Here is a 15,624-nt window from a genome sequence, read left to right as displayed (position 1 = left end):
TTCACAAGCTGAGCATTAGTGACACACCTGGGAGTAAAGAGGAGTGCCATCTTTGTTCTGCCTAATTGACTGTTACAGTTACAGTACAAAATCTCAGGGGAAGATCTGGATGGCTCACTTAGCTGAGAGCCAAATCACTCATGTCCAACGGTGAAAGTGCTCCGATTTCTTTTCTCTCTTCTTCCATCAACAACCTATCAAATGCCTGCAAGCTTCTACAGTCAAGAATGCAACTAATCATTACCTGAGGGGTAGAATTGTAAAAGTGTTAAACTAACACCCTAAGTCAATTTATTGGGCAGAATCGTGTATTTTATTGACTATTCAACACCACCATTTCTCTTTCATAAGAGTAAAGTATTCCATTTCTCTTATTTTACTGACCGTTTAATGAATAAGAGTTCCAAAACTAATACTCCAACAGCTAAATAAATTTAGTAGCATCCACAACTTGTTTTTTTTTTTTTTTTTTAAACGATAACTTACATCTGGCGACACCTGCTTCACATAGCTGCTGCCAAACACAACATTCTCGAGAAGTGGGATGACTGAATCTTTGCTCTGTGCGGGAGCGTTTCGGTTCAGCCATGTGGTTTTCACAGGTCGAGGAAAACTAAAGAAACAAAGCCAGAGTTGTGATTAGGATAGTAAATACTGATAAAACTTTTTTTTTTTTAATCTATAGGCATGCACAAATATTCTGCCCATCAAACCTGATTAGGGGTTGATGTAGTGCCACAAGGGAGGCATGGATGGCTACAGAGATGACCGACAGATGGAAGTAGTCAAACATGACATTGATGTGTTGGTGGATGCCCCGCTGAAGGCTAAAGTGCAAATGAAGTACGCGGCTGCTAATATTCTGCAGAGAGCTTGGATCTTCTGGTCTGAAGGGACAAGGATAAAAGATAAAAGGTTTTAGCAGTGTTTGATTTACATTGGCGCTGCAATTAGGACCGCACTGTCATACACCTACGTATAATCGCCATCTGTGAAATACAAATCCAGGGAGAGCTGGAAATCCATTTCATTGAGGGACTCTTCCACCTGAGAACAAAAAAAAAAAAAAAGTCAAATCAGAAACCTCACTACACAAAATAAAGTTTTTGTGTAGACGTAAAAAGAACTAAATGTACAGCAGAACAGTCAATAAACAGGAAAAGAACATATCGCTTTATAATTATTAAACAAGAAGCAGTGGAATAGCAGAAAATGTATTTGCAATAACAAGTTAAAGCAACACTTCTCTTTCCAAGTCGTACCTTTTTCTCATCCAGAAGCATCATCACTTTGAAGAGAAGAACATCATTGACGACAATCTCTTCGTTCTTATACAGGATTTGGAAAGTTTTGCTGCAGATGACGTCATCCTGGACTGAAGCAGGAAACGCCAAATCTGAGCCTAGAATGAAACCGTCATTAAATACATGCGGTTAAGAGAAAATCCTAAATAAATGCAAAATTGTACATTTAAATTTAGGTTTGTTTTAAAAGCTGACAGATACATTTTGTACAGTTATTCCACTATGGTAAAAGAAAAGTTAAAAGAAACATTTAATAACTGCCATACTATGCTTTACCAATTCTGTGACTCATCAGATGAGTTGGACTCAAACATGCAAGCATTAGAAAAATCCAAGGCAGTGTCTTGTTAAAAAAAACAATGACTCAATATTTCCTAACAAGACACTGAAGGCTAAAGTGCAAATGAAGTTTTTTTGAAACAAAAAGATTTCATGAAAATTAAAATGAATCTAATTTTCCTCCAAAAACGAAGCAAAAACCAAAATCACAGTGCAGTCATAAGAGTACACAAAAACTAACATAAAAAAGTGGCAGCAGAAACTAATTTCTAATTGTATGTTTGTTTAAACCAGGTCTCTCTCTTGAATGATGTAGATTATGTAGCTGAATTACTGCAAACTCTGGGCAAACCACATTATGTTAAGATTGATTTAGGAATTACAGTTGCAAAATAACTCCTTTGTGCACATATGACTTTACCTCCTGGATGAAGGAGACTGGTCTCAACTTTGTGTGGGACACGAGGAGGCACCTTAAGACTGCCACGCATCTGGTAGAACCTGCAGAGGATTTAGATATTTCAAAATAATCACAAGAAGGAAAGCAATAAAACTGCATCACTGGCTTCCAGATCTTTACTACAAACTCTGCAAATGGAGAACAAATTGCACATATTAGATACAAGTGTCCTGTAAAAGGACACTACACCTCTCATAAATGAATAATGAGCACTTCTTTTGCAGTCACTCATGTAGTAAACCTAAGCTCTTAGAGCTCCGATGAGTCACAAGCCGCTGGAAAGAGCTTTATCAGAGAACACCAAGGTATCAGTACATGGCTGCTGTAAAAAGAAACGTCTGAATACTGAAGATTTCAACAAGAGCAGCTTGAACACTGGTTGGCATTTTGTCCCTCCAAGTTTCTATGAAGTCAGGTAAAAGTATTTTAATAACACATTCCAGTCTTGTTTAACCTGGCGGAGAACTATAAAAGACTAGACATATGTATTTATTTTTTTAACATCGAAAAGTATTTATTGTCCTCCAAATCTTCATCAACGCATAAATAGAAATGGACTGTAGAAGTCAGGGATCAAACCAAAGAGATGATGATTAGCTCACAGTTTGAGTCATATCCGGCCCACAAATGTGGAAACAATGAGTTTGTTACACAATAATTGATACAGTCTGTGCTCTATACATATAGGATCCTTAGTAGAAACAGTTACAAAATACATCCGTCAAATATGCCTATTCTTTTACTCGAGACAATGTTATTAGAAGTATTAAAGGTTAGCTTAAAAATTAGCAATAGTTCTGCTGTGAAATATAGATGACTTTAAATTTACTGTTGCCTTAACCAAACTGAGCCTAAAGTGAATTTGTGGAGTATTTATATCTTCCCACAGGATTTATTTTCATTTTTTAGATCCATCATTCCATGATTGCTAGCATTGCAGAACTGAGCATACCACAATAAATTTCAGAGAAGCTGGTCATAGAAACGCAGTTACAGTCATTTTTATTTAACAGTTGGAGGTTATTGTTCTATCTATAGACATTTATTCTCAAATCTTTGGGATTCTCTTATCAGAGAGATTTGGGTGAGAGGCTCCACCTTAAAAAAAAAAAACAATAAGATGAATGTTTGACACATTCAGTTATTAATGTCAAAAAGTTAAACTAAGAGTATAAAATGTGTTCTGAGAAAGCCTCCAAAGAACAAACTCTTCATACCAATTCAACTTAAACAGAGGTTTACGGATATGCATTGATATATTTAGCAACATTTCAGGCAAAAAATGTCAGTATCGCCCAAAATCGAAATCGGCAGGTCAGGCTTTTTAAAGATTAGTAATCGGCAATCAGCCAGAAGACTGCAATCGGTGTACCTCTAGTTTTACAAAATGATCTAAATGCTTTCATTATAAATGAAATCCAAGACATGCCACATATAAATAAACAAAGGGAATAATGTTAATTTAGTTTTCACATCATGACTGCCCATGCTCTTCACAAATGAAAATATTTACAAAAGAGACGACCGATTTCCTGCAAGCGAAGTAAACATGTCGTCACCTTTTTCAGTCAGCTGACTAGCAGTTCTCAGCAAGAGGTAGCATTCATCTGTGCACTGACTCATGGAGCGTTTTCATACCCATCAACTGGCCTGAATCAGTAGATGAGTTTCAAGTTAGTATGAAGTATATAATTAGTTTTTTTTTTTCTTGGCAAAATTATTATCAGAAGATGTCTTAAAAATGGCACTGGGTTTAAAAGCTTTACAAAAACTACAAAAATTGCATCCCAAGATGCTATGCAAACCTGGCTTTGGGAATGCATTTGGCTTGCAGCATTCACCTGGTAGTTGTGTTGGGTGAAGTGGATCACATTCACACCATAAACAAACAGCACTGGAGTTCATTGGAACTGTACCAAGACCACTTCCTCTAACCGGTCTTCCTATTCACTACACCGGCCTCACATTACCTCTGGTATCTCTTTAAAATGGGATTTCAACAACAATTTATGACAAAAAAAAAAAAAAAGTTAATCTCTATCCTCAACCTGCATAAAAGATCTGCAAGATCTCAGAAACAACACATCACTCATGCCAGAAGTGTTGACTTTAACCTCCCCCCGTCATTCCCATTATTAAAATTTTTTTATCTAGATAGCAAGATGATGTTTTAAGTACTGCTTGAAATATTTTATAAAAGAGGGCAAATTCTGTCTTTGCTAAGAACATAAAATTGAGTCTGCTGAAAATGCCTGGAGGTCCAAGAGAGTCTGCCATCTGTCCTAGATTGGCTTGGTCAATCAGAACACAATCTGTTCCCCCTCCGAGACAAACCACAACGCGTTAGTTTTTGTAAATCCCTTTAAAGTGCAGAATAAAATAAATCACAAACGCCTTCAACAGAGCACTGGGTAAAGGATTTTATGGGTAAAACATCAATTAACTACCATTGAGGTAAGTCTCAACAAAAAGAGAGAACAATCTTAAGCATCCTGGAAAAAACTCACCCTCTCTGGAACAGGTCCACATTGTAGAACTTGTGGAGCTCCACAGAGAACTCCACTGTGGCCTGAACTTCAGTCATCTTGGTCAATACAGGCAGAGGTGCCTAACATTATCTCGGATACATCTGTACTCCTGTAAGGAAAATGAACATAGACTAATTATTCCCAAGAAGCTCTGGAAGAAACTTAGCAGAAATAGTTGAAGGACTGGAATTACAGTTCAGGTATCGTTAATTACATGTTATATGTATGCCATATAACATACATATAAAGTATGTTACATGACATTTCAATGTTCTTGTACCAAATACAAATGCAGCCAGAATTTGTCCATGATATTTGTTGTATTTATTATTTCACAAATACTAGACTCAATACTGTTTGAGCTGACTGTGTTTTACTGAGTCAAGTAAAACACAAGTAAGACACAGGCACAGTGATATTATTAGTGCTTATAGTCACTATGACAAAAGCACAGCGGTGTAAATGCCAATAATAAAAACCAAAAATGAAACATCAATAAAGAACCATTTATTAATGTAGATTTATGAATTTAAGATGGCATAATAGGCGCCTCAGTGGGGATACAGATGATTTATCTAGTCGTTTAAAAAAAAAAGTCAAACTATATGACTAGATAAACTTAAATCAAAATCTAATAATGCAGCAAACTGCAGAAGAATGCAATTGAAAACCATGTAACTGCTAACCTGCTGCAGTAAATGTATATTCATATCCAAACGTATTATTTGCAATAGAATGGTAAACAGATAACTGGCAGTTATTAATAGACAAAAACAACAACAGAAAGAAAAAACGATGTAGTCTGCTTGATCAAAAGAGGGTCACACGTTTATAATAGCTAAGTAACAGGGACTTCGACTTAAAGATCTGTTTGCACAGTGCTGACAACTAAAAATATCTGTTTAACAGGCCGTGATATTGCTTAGTGTTGCTGAAACTTAAGGGCAACCAATGCCCCTAATCAAAAGGTCAACAGAAAACCACATACAAATACAACAGCACAACCATCTTTGGAAACTGCTATTCAAATACATGCAAAAAAGGTCGGAAACCTTCCACCAGCAGCTTAGATGTAAGAATTTTAAGCCTGCAGGTTTTTTTGTGCGTGTCTGTCTTGTTTTTCAGTAAAGAGAAATTCCGTCTTGCACTTAGAGCTCAAACAAGGGCACATTAAAAAAAATAAAATAAAACAACTACACACATATACTAATCATGTTAAGACGTAAGGCCTTAATCAATCGGTGGGGCAGTTCCTCTTTTTCACAAGTCTGAAGAGTAGCTAACATTGACGAGTTTAATAATGCATAGCAAGAAATCTTGAGACACGTAGTAAGTTTGATTCCATTCCGAATATGAGTGGGGGTGACAAGTCTCCGAATCCTGGTGGGCAGAATCTCTGCATCGGTATGGTTTCACTTTTTGAGGTAACAAACGACAGAAAGGCCAACAAAACAGAGGTTCGACACAACAAGGATGAAATGTATATAAAAAGAACGAAAATAATTCCATTTTGGTTGCCAGTCTGCAACCACGGTTAGCCAAAAACCGAGCAGTTGTCACAGGGAAACATTACACAGACAGACAAGCAAGCTAACGCTACTCACCATTGCGTTGGCAAGCTAACATTAGCTCGCTAACCAATGTTAGCTCCAATTTCACTTCTGCTGTTGTCCTTTAACTAGTGGCTACAGACTGAAAACACCTCTCTTCGTTCTATCGTTCTTTCTTATTCGGTAAAACTGACTTGACACGGACCGCTAAAATGGGATAAGAAGAGGAGCGGCCATGTAGCCGTCAGACATAGCTGTGCTTGCTATGCAAATTCAGCTAACAGTGCTCAATCTGAGGAGTTGACGGCAGCTGCTGCTCCCTTAGCACTTAACTGCGCTCAGCCGCACATTACACAGGAGCAGCTGACAAAATTGCTTCCTGTGAATGGACTGTCAGTACCAACGACTACAAATACAAGAGTCAGAAACAATACGAATAATTATTATAATAATAAAAATAATTATCATTTTAAAAAATGTTCCTATGTTGCTTGTTTAGTCCTACAGTAATGACATAACCTAACATATAACATCCATCAAAATGGTCTTTTTGAGCCATTAGTTATTTCGCACTTTTTTTTTTATCTAACTAGTGAAATAATTTAATTCTAAAGGTCATCTGCGAGCTTTATTTTGAAGGTTAATCCCGCCTGGTTTAAATTAAGGATTTAAGAAACCAATAATATTAGGTATAATCTATGCAGGCTTCTATTTCTAAGACTAACATTTGAGCTTTTTTTTTAAAAGGCCAACAACATTTTTCATTTAATAAATGTTGATTAATTGAAGACTATTCAAATTAATCTTTATTATTAAAACTTTATTTCAATCTGTTTATCGTCAGTTGTTTTTTCGACCAAGGAATTTAAATCTTGTCAAAGCAATCCTTCATATAAAAAAGTGAGACTTTTGACTAGCATCTGTCTGCTTTACTTAGAAAGTGCAAGTCTCTTCTTCAAAATATATATGCATAAATTTTTGCAATGACCAGCAACAAAATCTGCTTTTAGTGGCAATTTTTGATTTGATTGTATTTGGAAGATGCAACAATGCAAAATAAATAAATACAAATAAATAAATAAAATAGGTTTCCAATCAGACTTTATAACAAGATTTGTAAGATTCTGTATGAGAAGAAAACAGCATTTTCTACCACAATGATAAATATGTTGTCCAAATAGACTACAGGGAACACTTCAAAAATGTTTTTAAGTTTTCTTTTTTATGGGCAATTTTGTTTGGAGACTTCATAATTAATTTTGTTTTGTTTATTTGTTTTAGATATATAAAATGCCTTCCAATTTCAGTGTTAAATGTTAGAATTTGATGTATATTGATTTTGAGAATGTGTTCTTGCATCATTTTAGCATTACCATGGTAATGACATTTATTATGAGAAGGCTTAGACTGGTTTATTGTGATCTGTCTGTATTCATGCTGCTGTTTGTCATTTTCTGTTTTTACTACATTTGTTATTTCAATTTGTTATTTTTTGTTTTTTTCCGTTATTTTTCTCTCCACAGAAGCTACACCTGGTCTGACGTTGATTAGCTGTGTGGTTGCTTCCTGGAAAAGGACATTGGCTGACATGATGCTGCCATCACCTAACCGTTCTCCTTCTCCTTTTAATTTCCACAAACATGGAAAGTTCTCCTGATTGTGCCAAATAAAACCCTGCAGATTGTATGGAGTCATTACTTACGGCATTCACCTGACCAGCAGGGGGCGACAGCAAATCGCTTGTGTTGAGTTGTTGACTTTACAGCAGTCCCTCCATACAGAGCATGCATGTTGTGACAGTGGAGAAGAAGAACTCCCCTCTACCAGGGAGAAACTTCCAGCAGAACCAGAACTGGGCTCAGTACCAGCAGCCATCTGCCACCCATGACCGACTGGCGGTGAGAGAAGACAGAGCAGAGACACAACAACAGGTTAACTGACCAAGAGTACTTTCCATGTTCATGGAAGTGAAAAGGTGGGCTGCGCTGTGACAGCAAACACAGGGCCGTAAAGCAGAACCTGGAGGCTGGGGCAGGGAGGAAGTAATAGTGGAATACACAAAAACATGCAAAAATTACGCAAGTTTTTTTTTTTTTTTTACTTTTGTAACCATTAAACAATCCCCCTCAGTTCAACCTAATAAGTAGATACACACAGTTGATGTTACCATCATGCAATAACTTGCAATTGAGTATTGGCAAAGATCAATGTAATTTCCACAAGTGGTGGAAGATTATTGTCAACAACTGCTGAAAGTAACTAAAAAAGTTACAATTAATGTAACTTTGCTACTTTCCAAGTCAAGTAAACAGTAATCTAAATTACTTTTTCAAGGAGTAATCAGTAATCCGATTAAAGCTACTTTTTCAAAGTAATTATGCCATCACTGAGGTTATTTATATGTAAAGTTAAATAAAACTTCAGTATTGATTAAACTGGACAGCAATTACTTCACTCTAGTTCAGAATTTATAATGTATTATAAATTCTGAACTAGAGTGAAGTAATTGCTGTTCAGTTTAATGTAATCTTACTCTGAGTTTTAACTAATCTCTGCTAAATTTAATTTTAATGTATACATTCAATTTACATGTAGCAGAGATTAGTTTTCTGAAATTTTGAAAATTGGGTTTCGATTTATGAAACCTTGATTATATTTGCAAAAACAAAGTGTATCACATACAGAAGTAATGGGTTGCCTAGAAAACCCCTCATGCTGCAACCAATCTCGTTGGTACTATTGGAGGAACATAATTTGATCAGTTAAACCAAATTAAGAACAGTGGGCTGTTGGGAGGAAGTTTGATGGAGTCAAATTAGTTCAGCAATTCCCGATGATTAACCATAAAATTCACATGAAGCGATTACCACAAAACATGTTTTTAAAATCCGGATCAGGTACCTCACTGTGTGATCTGAAGTTTTTCACTTCCACTTACAGTGTGACAATGCAATATTGTGTTCACTCCTGGAAGTGTGACTAAAAATAACCAAATAGCTATTGCTACATTCCAATTCAATCTGTGGAATAGGTGGATTCCCAGGATAAGCAATTACTCTAATAGTCACTGTCTCAGCTGCATGTCCGTTTATTGATCCAGATCAGCCGTTAAAGCAATAATTAAACAGCAATTCCACTCTGCATGAAACTGTCTCTATCTCATAAAGTGATACAAGCAGTTTGTTTTTGATTCTGTATTTCAGAAACTGCACGCTGTTCTCACGCTGCTGCTGCTGCTGCTGCTGCTGCTGCTGCTGCTGCCTTTTGGGAGGACCTTTCGGGGTAAGTAATCTATGATGCTTAGCACTCACACGGATTTATATATATATATATATATATATATATATATATATATATATATATATATATATATATATATATATATATAAAGATGACTCAAAAACACAAAACAAAACCTTTTATTTAAGCAAGACTTTTTTGGTTTGCTGTAATACAAACCACCAAGCTTTGCTTTAAACATGACCAATGCCATTTCTTTGCTTCTATGCAATGAGTCATTTGGTGATTTCCAGACCTGTTTTATGACGTTTTCTGCAAGTTTGTTATACCACAAAGATGTATGTTTGCATTGTTTTGCCTTTCCTCAGATGGTTTCTCTACAGTGTCGCTGTGCTTGTCAATATTCCATGTTGCACATACCGTGGTTTGTGTTACCCTTATTTTAAAATGCAACTGACATGTACAGCTGTGGCAAAAGTGGAATAATAAAATATAAGTCCTGAGCCAAACTGCTGAATAGCAGCAGGCTTTCAGAGCAGCACAGGCTCCTGGAAAATGGAAGAATAGCTCTTTTCTAGATGATTTATTCACACTCAATTACAGCCTTTAGATTCCAATTCTGACATTTAGTAAAAACAAGTTAATCTTGAGAGCTTAAGTGATGTTGCAAGAATCACAAACACTCAGAGAGATAGCCTAATATTTATTCAAGGCAGTGGCACAGCTTTCCAAACACAGAGCTTTTGTTCCCTCGCCACAAGATGCACAGACTTACCCTGACTACTAACACACTGCTTTTGCTTTCTTCTCCCCGTTTTATAGCTGTGAGGATTCCACCTCAAGCTGGCGTTCATGTGAAGGAAGTGGGGGTGGGGGGGGTTCTCGTTTACCCAAATGAGCGGTAAGGAAAATCATTTCTAAGGTTTGAATCACGGAACATGATTTTGAGTACTACCGGAGGTGTCAAAAAGAGCAGCTGTTCCACCACGTTACGGAAAATTAGGGTTAAAAATCAATTCAATAATGGTGGTGCCAAGCACAAATAAAAGACAAGATTCATGTTTGAGTTTCTTGAAAGGATTATGCTGCAGGATCTGATGATTTTTGTATTTAACCATTGTGTATGTCTCAATTCCACATTGCTGAGCTGGCAAGAAGAGAAGCACTTAGGAAGCTTGCGGTACCATCTCTTCATGATTTCTCTTATGAGACAGACCCTGGATTTAACTTAACAATAAACACAAGGTTTACTGCAGTGGGTGGTTTTTTGTTTGTGTTTTTTTGTGTGGGTGATGACTGACATCTAGTGGTTGAGTTGTTTTAAACACCACTTACCCTGTCCATGGTGCTGAACATCAAAGACTGATCTTATCCGAGCTGCACAACAACAATACAACGATATGGCATCTTCACAACTGTGTACATGATCTGTAGATCTAAAACGCAATAGGTGCTTAATTTGATCACAGTCATCAGAGTCCATCTTTTCTGATTTAAATCAGTTTATCTATGGGGAATACCGCTGGAATTTACCTTTGAGGCGGTACAGTCATGTTTGGTTCTCAGAATATTCCACTACACCAAAAAAAAAAAAAAAAAAAAAAGACCCTGGGAGGGCAAAGCTCAAGAAAGAGCCAGCGTGTTCTGCTGCAACTGCAAACACATACACAGCAAAACTGTGAAAACGATGACAATTTCTGTATAAAAAGTAACCAACATACCACACGTCTATTTAGGAAGAAATAAAATGGAGAAAAAAAAGAGCATAAAGAAGTGAATCTAATTATATTTTCCTCCTGGGGGAAGTTTTTTACGCCCTCTGACAACTGAGAATTTAAAGTAATTTAAACTTCAATAATTTATTATTCAATAACAAATTAACTTCAATAATTCATGTCTACTCGTAGAAAGTTGCTCAGAGATGTTTTGGTTTGATCCAGAGGCATTTTTTTTTTCATGCCAGTCAACGAAACAGAGCAACAAAATGAAAGAATGGTAGGAAAATCTTCCCTTCTTTGTCAGTTTGTTTCTTTTGCTCTCTATTTCTTTTTCTTTTTTTTTAAACACTCAGACACTGCTTGATTAAAAGATGTCTCTGCAGACATTTCATTGTAATGTTATGTTGTTGTTTTTTTTTCCTTTTTCATGTAGTTTGAACTCCAGTCAATGCTGACCCGGGACAGAGGCTGAATATGTTCTCCCTGCCACAGTAAGACCAAAAGCGTCCTGACAAGTGTCAGAAACAAATGTTTGACTATTGGATATTGATCTAAAGGTAAAATAATTGGTAGTACAGGAATACATTTAAGTAGTGTTCAAAAAGTTTTGTTCTTCAAAATTTTAACAGTAAAAATCAGTTGGACATAAAAATCTAAAGTATGGACAAACTGCTTGTAGTCTGGTTGTAGCAGAGGTTAAATTGCCCGCTGACGCTGCTCATTGGTGCTTACTGCAGGGTGGCCCCCCTTCCCTGTCAAGGCCCCTGAAGGCCTCCTCCAATCACCTTTCTGTTTCCAGTCTTTATATGAATATGCATGAGCCCCTGACAGCCCTGGGACCTTGCACCGTGTAGCAGGAAAGCTGCAGTGGACTTAGCTGCCTTGTTTTGACGGCGGCTCCCTCTGAGGAAAGGACTCCAACGTTCACCCTTTCCTACTCCTGGGAAGATCATGGCTGGGTTTGCAGGCATTAAAGGGTCTTTTCTGGTGGTGATCCTGCAGCTTGTTCTCCTCTGCTTCTCTCAAGTAAGACCTTTAATGTGATTCTGTCTTAACCTTTAGTTAAGACGGAAGGTGCAAATGAGTATTCTCTATTTGCATGCAAAATGTAATTTTTTGCAAACTTTTGTGGTTGATTGTTCAGATTATTTTATAAAACTAAATTATTTGACAATCTACAGACAATTTCCTTTAGAAATATTATTTTCTTGTAAAGTCTGGTATTTTAACAGAAATATAGTTCAATCTCTAAAAGAAGCCAGCCTTTCCACTCTAGGCAGGTGTGCTGATTTCATCTCACATCATGCGATGAAGTGGTGCACCTGTTCTTTCTTATACATTAGCTGTACTGTTGCATGTTGATCTAAGAAAGGACAAATTTAGCAGAAACTTCAAATAAAAATCAACACAAAACCTCCTTTCTTTTTTCTTCTTTTTCTAAAATAACCATTTCACACAGACGAATCAAGGGCCCTCTGGCCCACCTGGACCCCCAGGAGTCCCAGGAGTCCCAGGAGTTGATGGCATAGCTGTGAGTTACTTTAACTTTGTAAAAAAAATATCCATATTTTGATGCAAATGCTAACAATGTTTGCAAATAGCTTTTGTTGACCAATAAAATTGCATGCCTTTTCTTTCAGGGTGAACGGGGGTTAGACGGCCAGGACGGTTTTCCTGTAACTATGAAATTTAATCAATTTCCAATCTCTTGTTGTTTCCTACAATTGCTGGTGAATCATTTATGGGATCTTTAATCTTGTAGGGCCCTGATGGGGATGCAGGTAAACCCGGTTCTTCAGGGTTACCCGGAATTCCTGGAAATGATGTGAGTAGTCTTTGTTTAATGTTTCATATAATATCTGCTCGCCATGTTAATGGTCACGATGAGGTCAGCTTGCCATCTTTGAGCTGGTTCTGTGGGTGGAACTGCAAAGTGTTATCCTCCCACCAAAGAGCTCATGTTTCACATTAGTTTTGTAGAGACCTAGGAAGCATTATATGTGTACAGGGGGTTATTGAGGGAAAATAGGTGCAAAAAATGTAAGGAATTTATTTAACAGGATTAACAAATTCAGAGCAGCATCACGCCTCGGTATAATTAAGTTAGAGGGCAAGGTTATGACAGCAGGAGCCAATAAATCGCACATTTTAGCTGTTGGCGGAATTGTAAAAATGACTGTATGATAACTTGCCTTAATATAATGGTTCTATTTTACGTGCTTTATTAAATTCCCAGTATAAAGGGATAATGAACACTTCTATCTGGTACCTGTGTGGAGAATACCTAGCAGGATTCTGAAAACAATAGGTGCTCTATTGGGACACTGCTAGTGTCTCCGGTTGAGAATCCTCAAACCGGTGTGGAATGACTTCTTTCAGTTTGTTTGTTTGAAGAGATCCGGACAGGAATGCTGCTCCCAACTGAGCAGTCTGAGAGTTTAGACGTCTGGCTTAGGGTAGATAACTTTCTATATACGCTATTTAAAGTTGAAAACAGATGCAGTGTATGATCAAAGGAAAAGCTTCTTTTATGTGTAAATATTTAATAAGCATGAGTGTGTTTTATCATCTCACACGTACATTAAGATTTTGATGGAATTTGAAAAAGATATGCTCATGTGGGATATAGATTTCTACCTATATGTATTGAAAACATTGATACTAATTCGCTTCAAAATGTGTGACTTTATCTGGTTGTGTTTCCGCTACAGGGTTTGACCGGCCCTGTTGGGGACCCTGGGCCTGACGGTCCCCCGGGACAGAAAGTGAGTGACCAGTGAGCCTTTACTTTTGTACTTCGGAGGCTGTCAGTGAAACTGTGCCAGGCTGCTATCCGCTGTTTTGGCTTGGCAGCAAGAGTCGCAGCGCATAAACCAATTCCTCTTGACAAATGAGACATAATCCTGCAAGCCTAAGTAATCCCTGTGGGGCATGAAGCTCCAACATTGCTCCTCATTAGGCTTAATATTGCTGGGTCAAGTATGCCCAGCCCCAGTCATATGATTGTGCCGGTGGAATGTTAATTCTGACTGTCTACAAGCTCGCACAGCTTAATTTTAGCCGCTCAGTACTCCTGTTTTCTCACTTCCTGCAGTATTTCTGAATAAAATGTGTTTATTTCCTTTCCTCAGGGTGAACCTGGAAAGTCCGGACCTCGCGGAGCTGCTGTGAGTAAACATGGCAGTCCAAGAGTCATTTTATATGTTCACATATTCCAGTTTTAGTGTCTTGTACACACCCAATTTTCATACTGGCAATTTCCCTTTAGGGTGTTGGGCCTGATGGATCCCCTGTAAGTAACCCTTATATGTAACAATATCAAAACAAACATTTGCATTGAATAAAAATAACAATATTATATAATACATGAAATGTACCTTTAAACAGGGACCACCTGGGCCTGGAGGACTTCTGGGTGAACTGGGAAAAGTTGGACCTCCTGTAAGGAAAAAGCAAGAATTAGTTTCTTTTTGGGGTTTTAAATCTAATAATGGCAAATAACTAAATAAACATGAAATCTATGTTATTTAGAAGCAAAATATAAGTTAATAAGTGGAATATGGATGATTGTTCTTTGTTGTTGTTATTATGGTTTTTATAATTTCTTACTATTTAAAAACACTTCTCAGCTCTGCATAAGAATTCCTGTGTATCCAAACTAAGTATCTGCACAGAAATGTCAAATAAAAATCCGAATAACCCAACTTAGATCTACTTAGTGGACATGGCACTACAGCATTGCACTGCAGCATCTGAAGCCTTATGCATATAATGCACAAAATTATTGCAACACGTTTCACATCAAATGCAAGTTAAACTAGAATATTTTCTTGTATTGATTTCAGATAAAGTAAAAATATCCTGTATTAAAACAGAATTCGAGGAGTCATGTAAAACAAGGTGAAACCACACAAGGATGTATTTTGTTCTGTGGACTGCTGAAAATATTTATGCAAACACAATACAGCCGACAGCATATTTATATGCTATGCAACACAAACTAGTTTGCAAAAAGATATTCTTCACCACTGCATCTGTTTTCAAATGTTTCAGTAGCTTCCTGTCAGACTAATTACACATTCAGCTATTTATTTACCCACATGTAATACAGGTGAAAGCTAAAAATAGTTTTTTTATGGTACTTTGAAATAACCAAATTTTTTTTTATTCCAGCTACAACTTTTGGACGTACTTTTCATTAATATACTTACTAGTATAAGTTATTGTTGTAATGGCTGGCTAGTAGATTCAGTGCTGTGGAATCTACAGAATGATCATTAATCTAATCTCTAGTTTGATTTAATGCATTTATGTTTTTGCATAGGGAGCAATGGGTGTGAGAGGGCCACAAGGACCCCGTGGACCATCGGGGCCCAGAGTAAGTGAGAAAACATGTTTAATTTGAATACGTTTCCATACACAAGTGCATCTCAAATAAAATGAATATCATCAAAGATGTAATTAAATTCAGTAATTCAGTAAAAAAAAAAAAAAAAAAAAAAAAAAAAGAAAGGAAACCCTGAATCCATTTTTGTTTACATAAAC

At 36.9% G+C, this 15,624-nt stretch overlaps 2 protein-coding genes across 6 annotated transcripts in view; one reads left to right on the top strand and one right to left on the bottom strand.

The window, feature by feature from the left end:
- Window positions 1–372: 372 nt before the first annotated feature.
- LOC106936915 (protein FAM135A-like) lies at window positions 373–6,475 on the bottom strand. Of its 2 annotated transcripts, XM_015018172.1 has the most exons (7): window positions 6,176–6,475; window positions 4,551–4,680; window positions 2,005–2,084; window positions 1,263–1,402; window positions 977–1,047; window positions 714–887; window positions 373–613 (listed from the first exon to the last, which is right to left on the bottom strand). In XM_015018172.1, exons 2-7 carry the CDS (start codon window positions 4,625–4,627, stop codon window positions 388–390), a joined length of 768 nt encoding a protein of 255 aa, XP_014873658.1. In that variant the 5' UTR covers window positions 4,628–4,680; window positions 6,176–6,475; the 3' UTR covers window positions 373–387. The 2 variants fall into 2 exon arrangements, with proteins under 2 accessions (XP_014873658.1, XP_014873659.1); XM_015018173.1 differs by lacking the exons at window positions 373–613; window positions 714–887 and having other exon boundaries at window positions 973–1,047; window positions 6,176–6,474.
- Window positions 6,476–9,390: 2,915 nt separating this feature from the next.
- The window catches only part of col9a1b (collagen, type IX, alpha 1b), a 22,704-nt gene continuing 16,470 nt past the window's right edge, over window positions 9,391–15,624 (top strand). Inside the window, exons 1-11 of one of the 4 annotated variants that reach the window (XM_015018177.1) lie at window positions 9,391–9,403; window positions 11,513–11,636; window positions 11,817–12,105; window positions 12,539–12,610; window positions 12,720–12,755; window positions 12,842–12,904; window positions 13,791–13,844; window positions 14,211–14,246; window positions 14,348–14,371; window positions 14,467–14,520; window positions 15,404–15,457. In XM_015018177.1, coding sequence (XP_014873663.1) covers window positions 12,031–12,105; window positions 12,539–12,610; window positions 12,720–12,755; window positions 12,842–12,904; window positions 13,791–13,844; window positions 14,211–14,246; window positions 14,348–14,371; window positions 14,467–14,520; window positions 15,404–15,457 — 468 coding nt within the window. In that variant the 5' untranslated portion in view covers window positions 9,391–9,403; window positions 11,513–11,636; window positions 11,817–12,030. Of the gene's footprint in view, window positions 9,404–10,403; window positions 11,637–11,816; window positions 12,106–12,538; window positions 12,611–12,719; window positions 12,756–12,841; window positions 12,905–13,790; window positions 13,845–14,210; window positions 14,247–14,347; window positions 14,372–14,466; window positions 14,521–15,403; window positions 15,458–15,624 lie in introns of those variants that run through there. The other 3 variants (XM_015018179.1, XM_015018178.1, XM_015018176.1) reach the window with 3 other exon arrangements.

This window comes from Poecilia latipinna, unplaced genomic scaffold, assembly GCF_001443285.1.
Source record: "Poecilia latipinna isolate Pla-1442-1.1 unplaced genomic scaffold, P_latipinna-1.0 Scaffold2241, whole genome shotgun sequence".
NCBI classification, from domain to species: Eukaryota; Metazoa; Chordata; class Actinopteri; order Cyprinodontiformes; family Poeciliidae; genus Poecilia; species Poecilia latipinna.
This window is presented reverse-complemented; position numbering and strand designations above follow the sequence as displayed.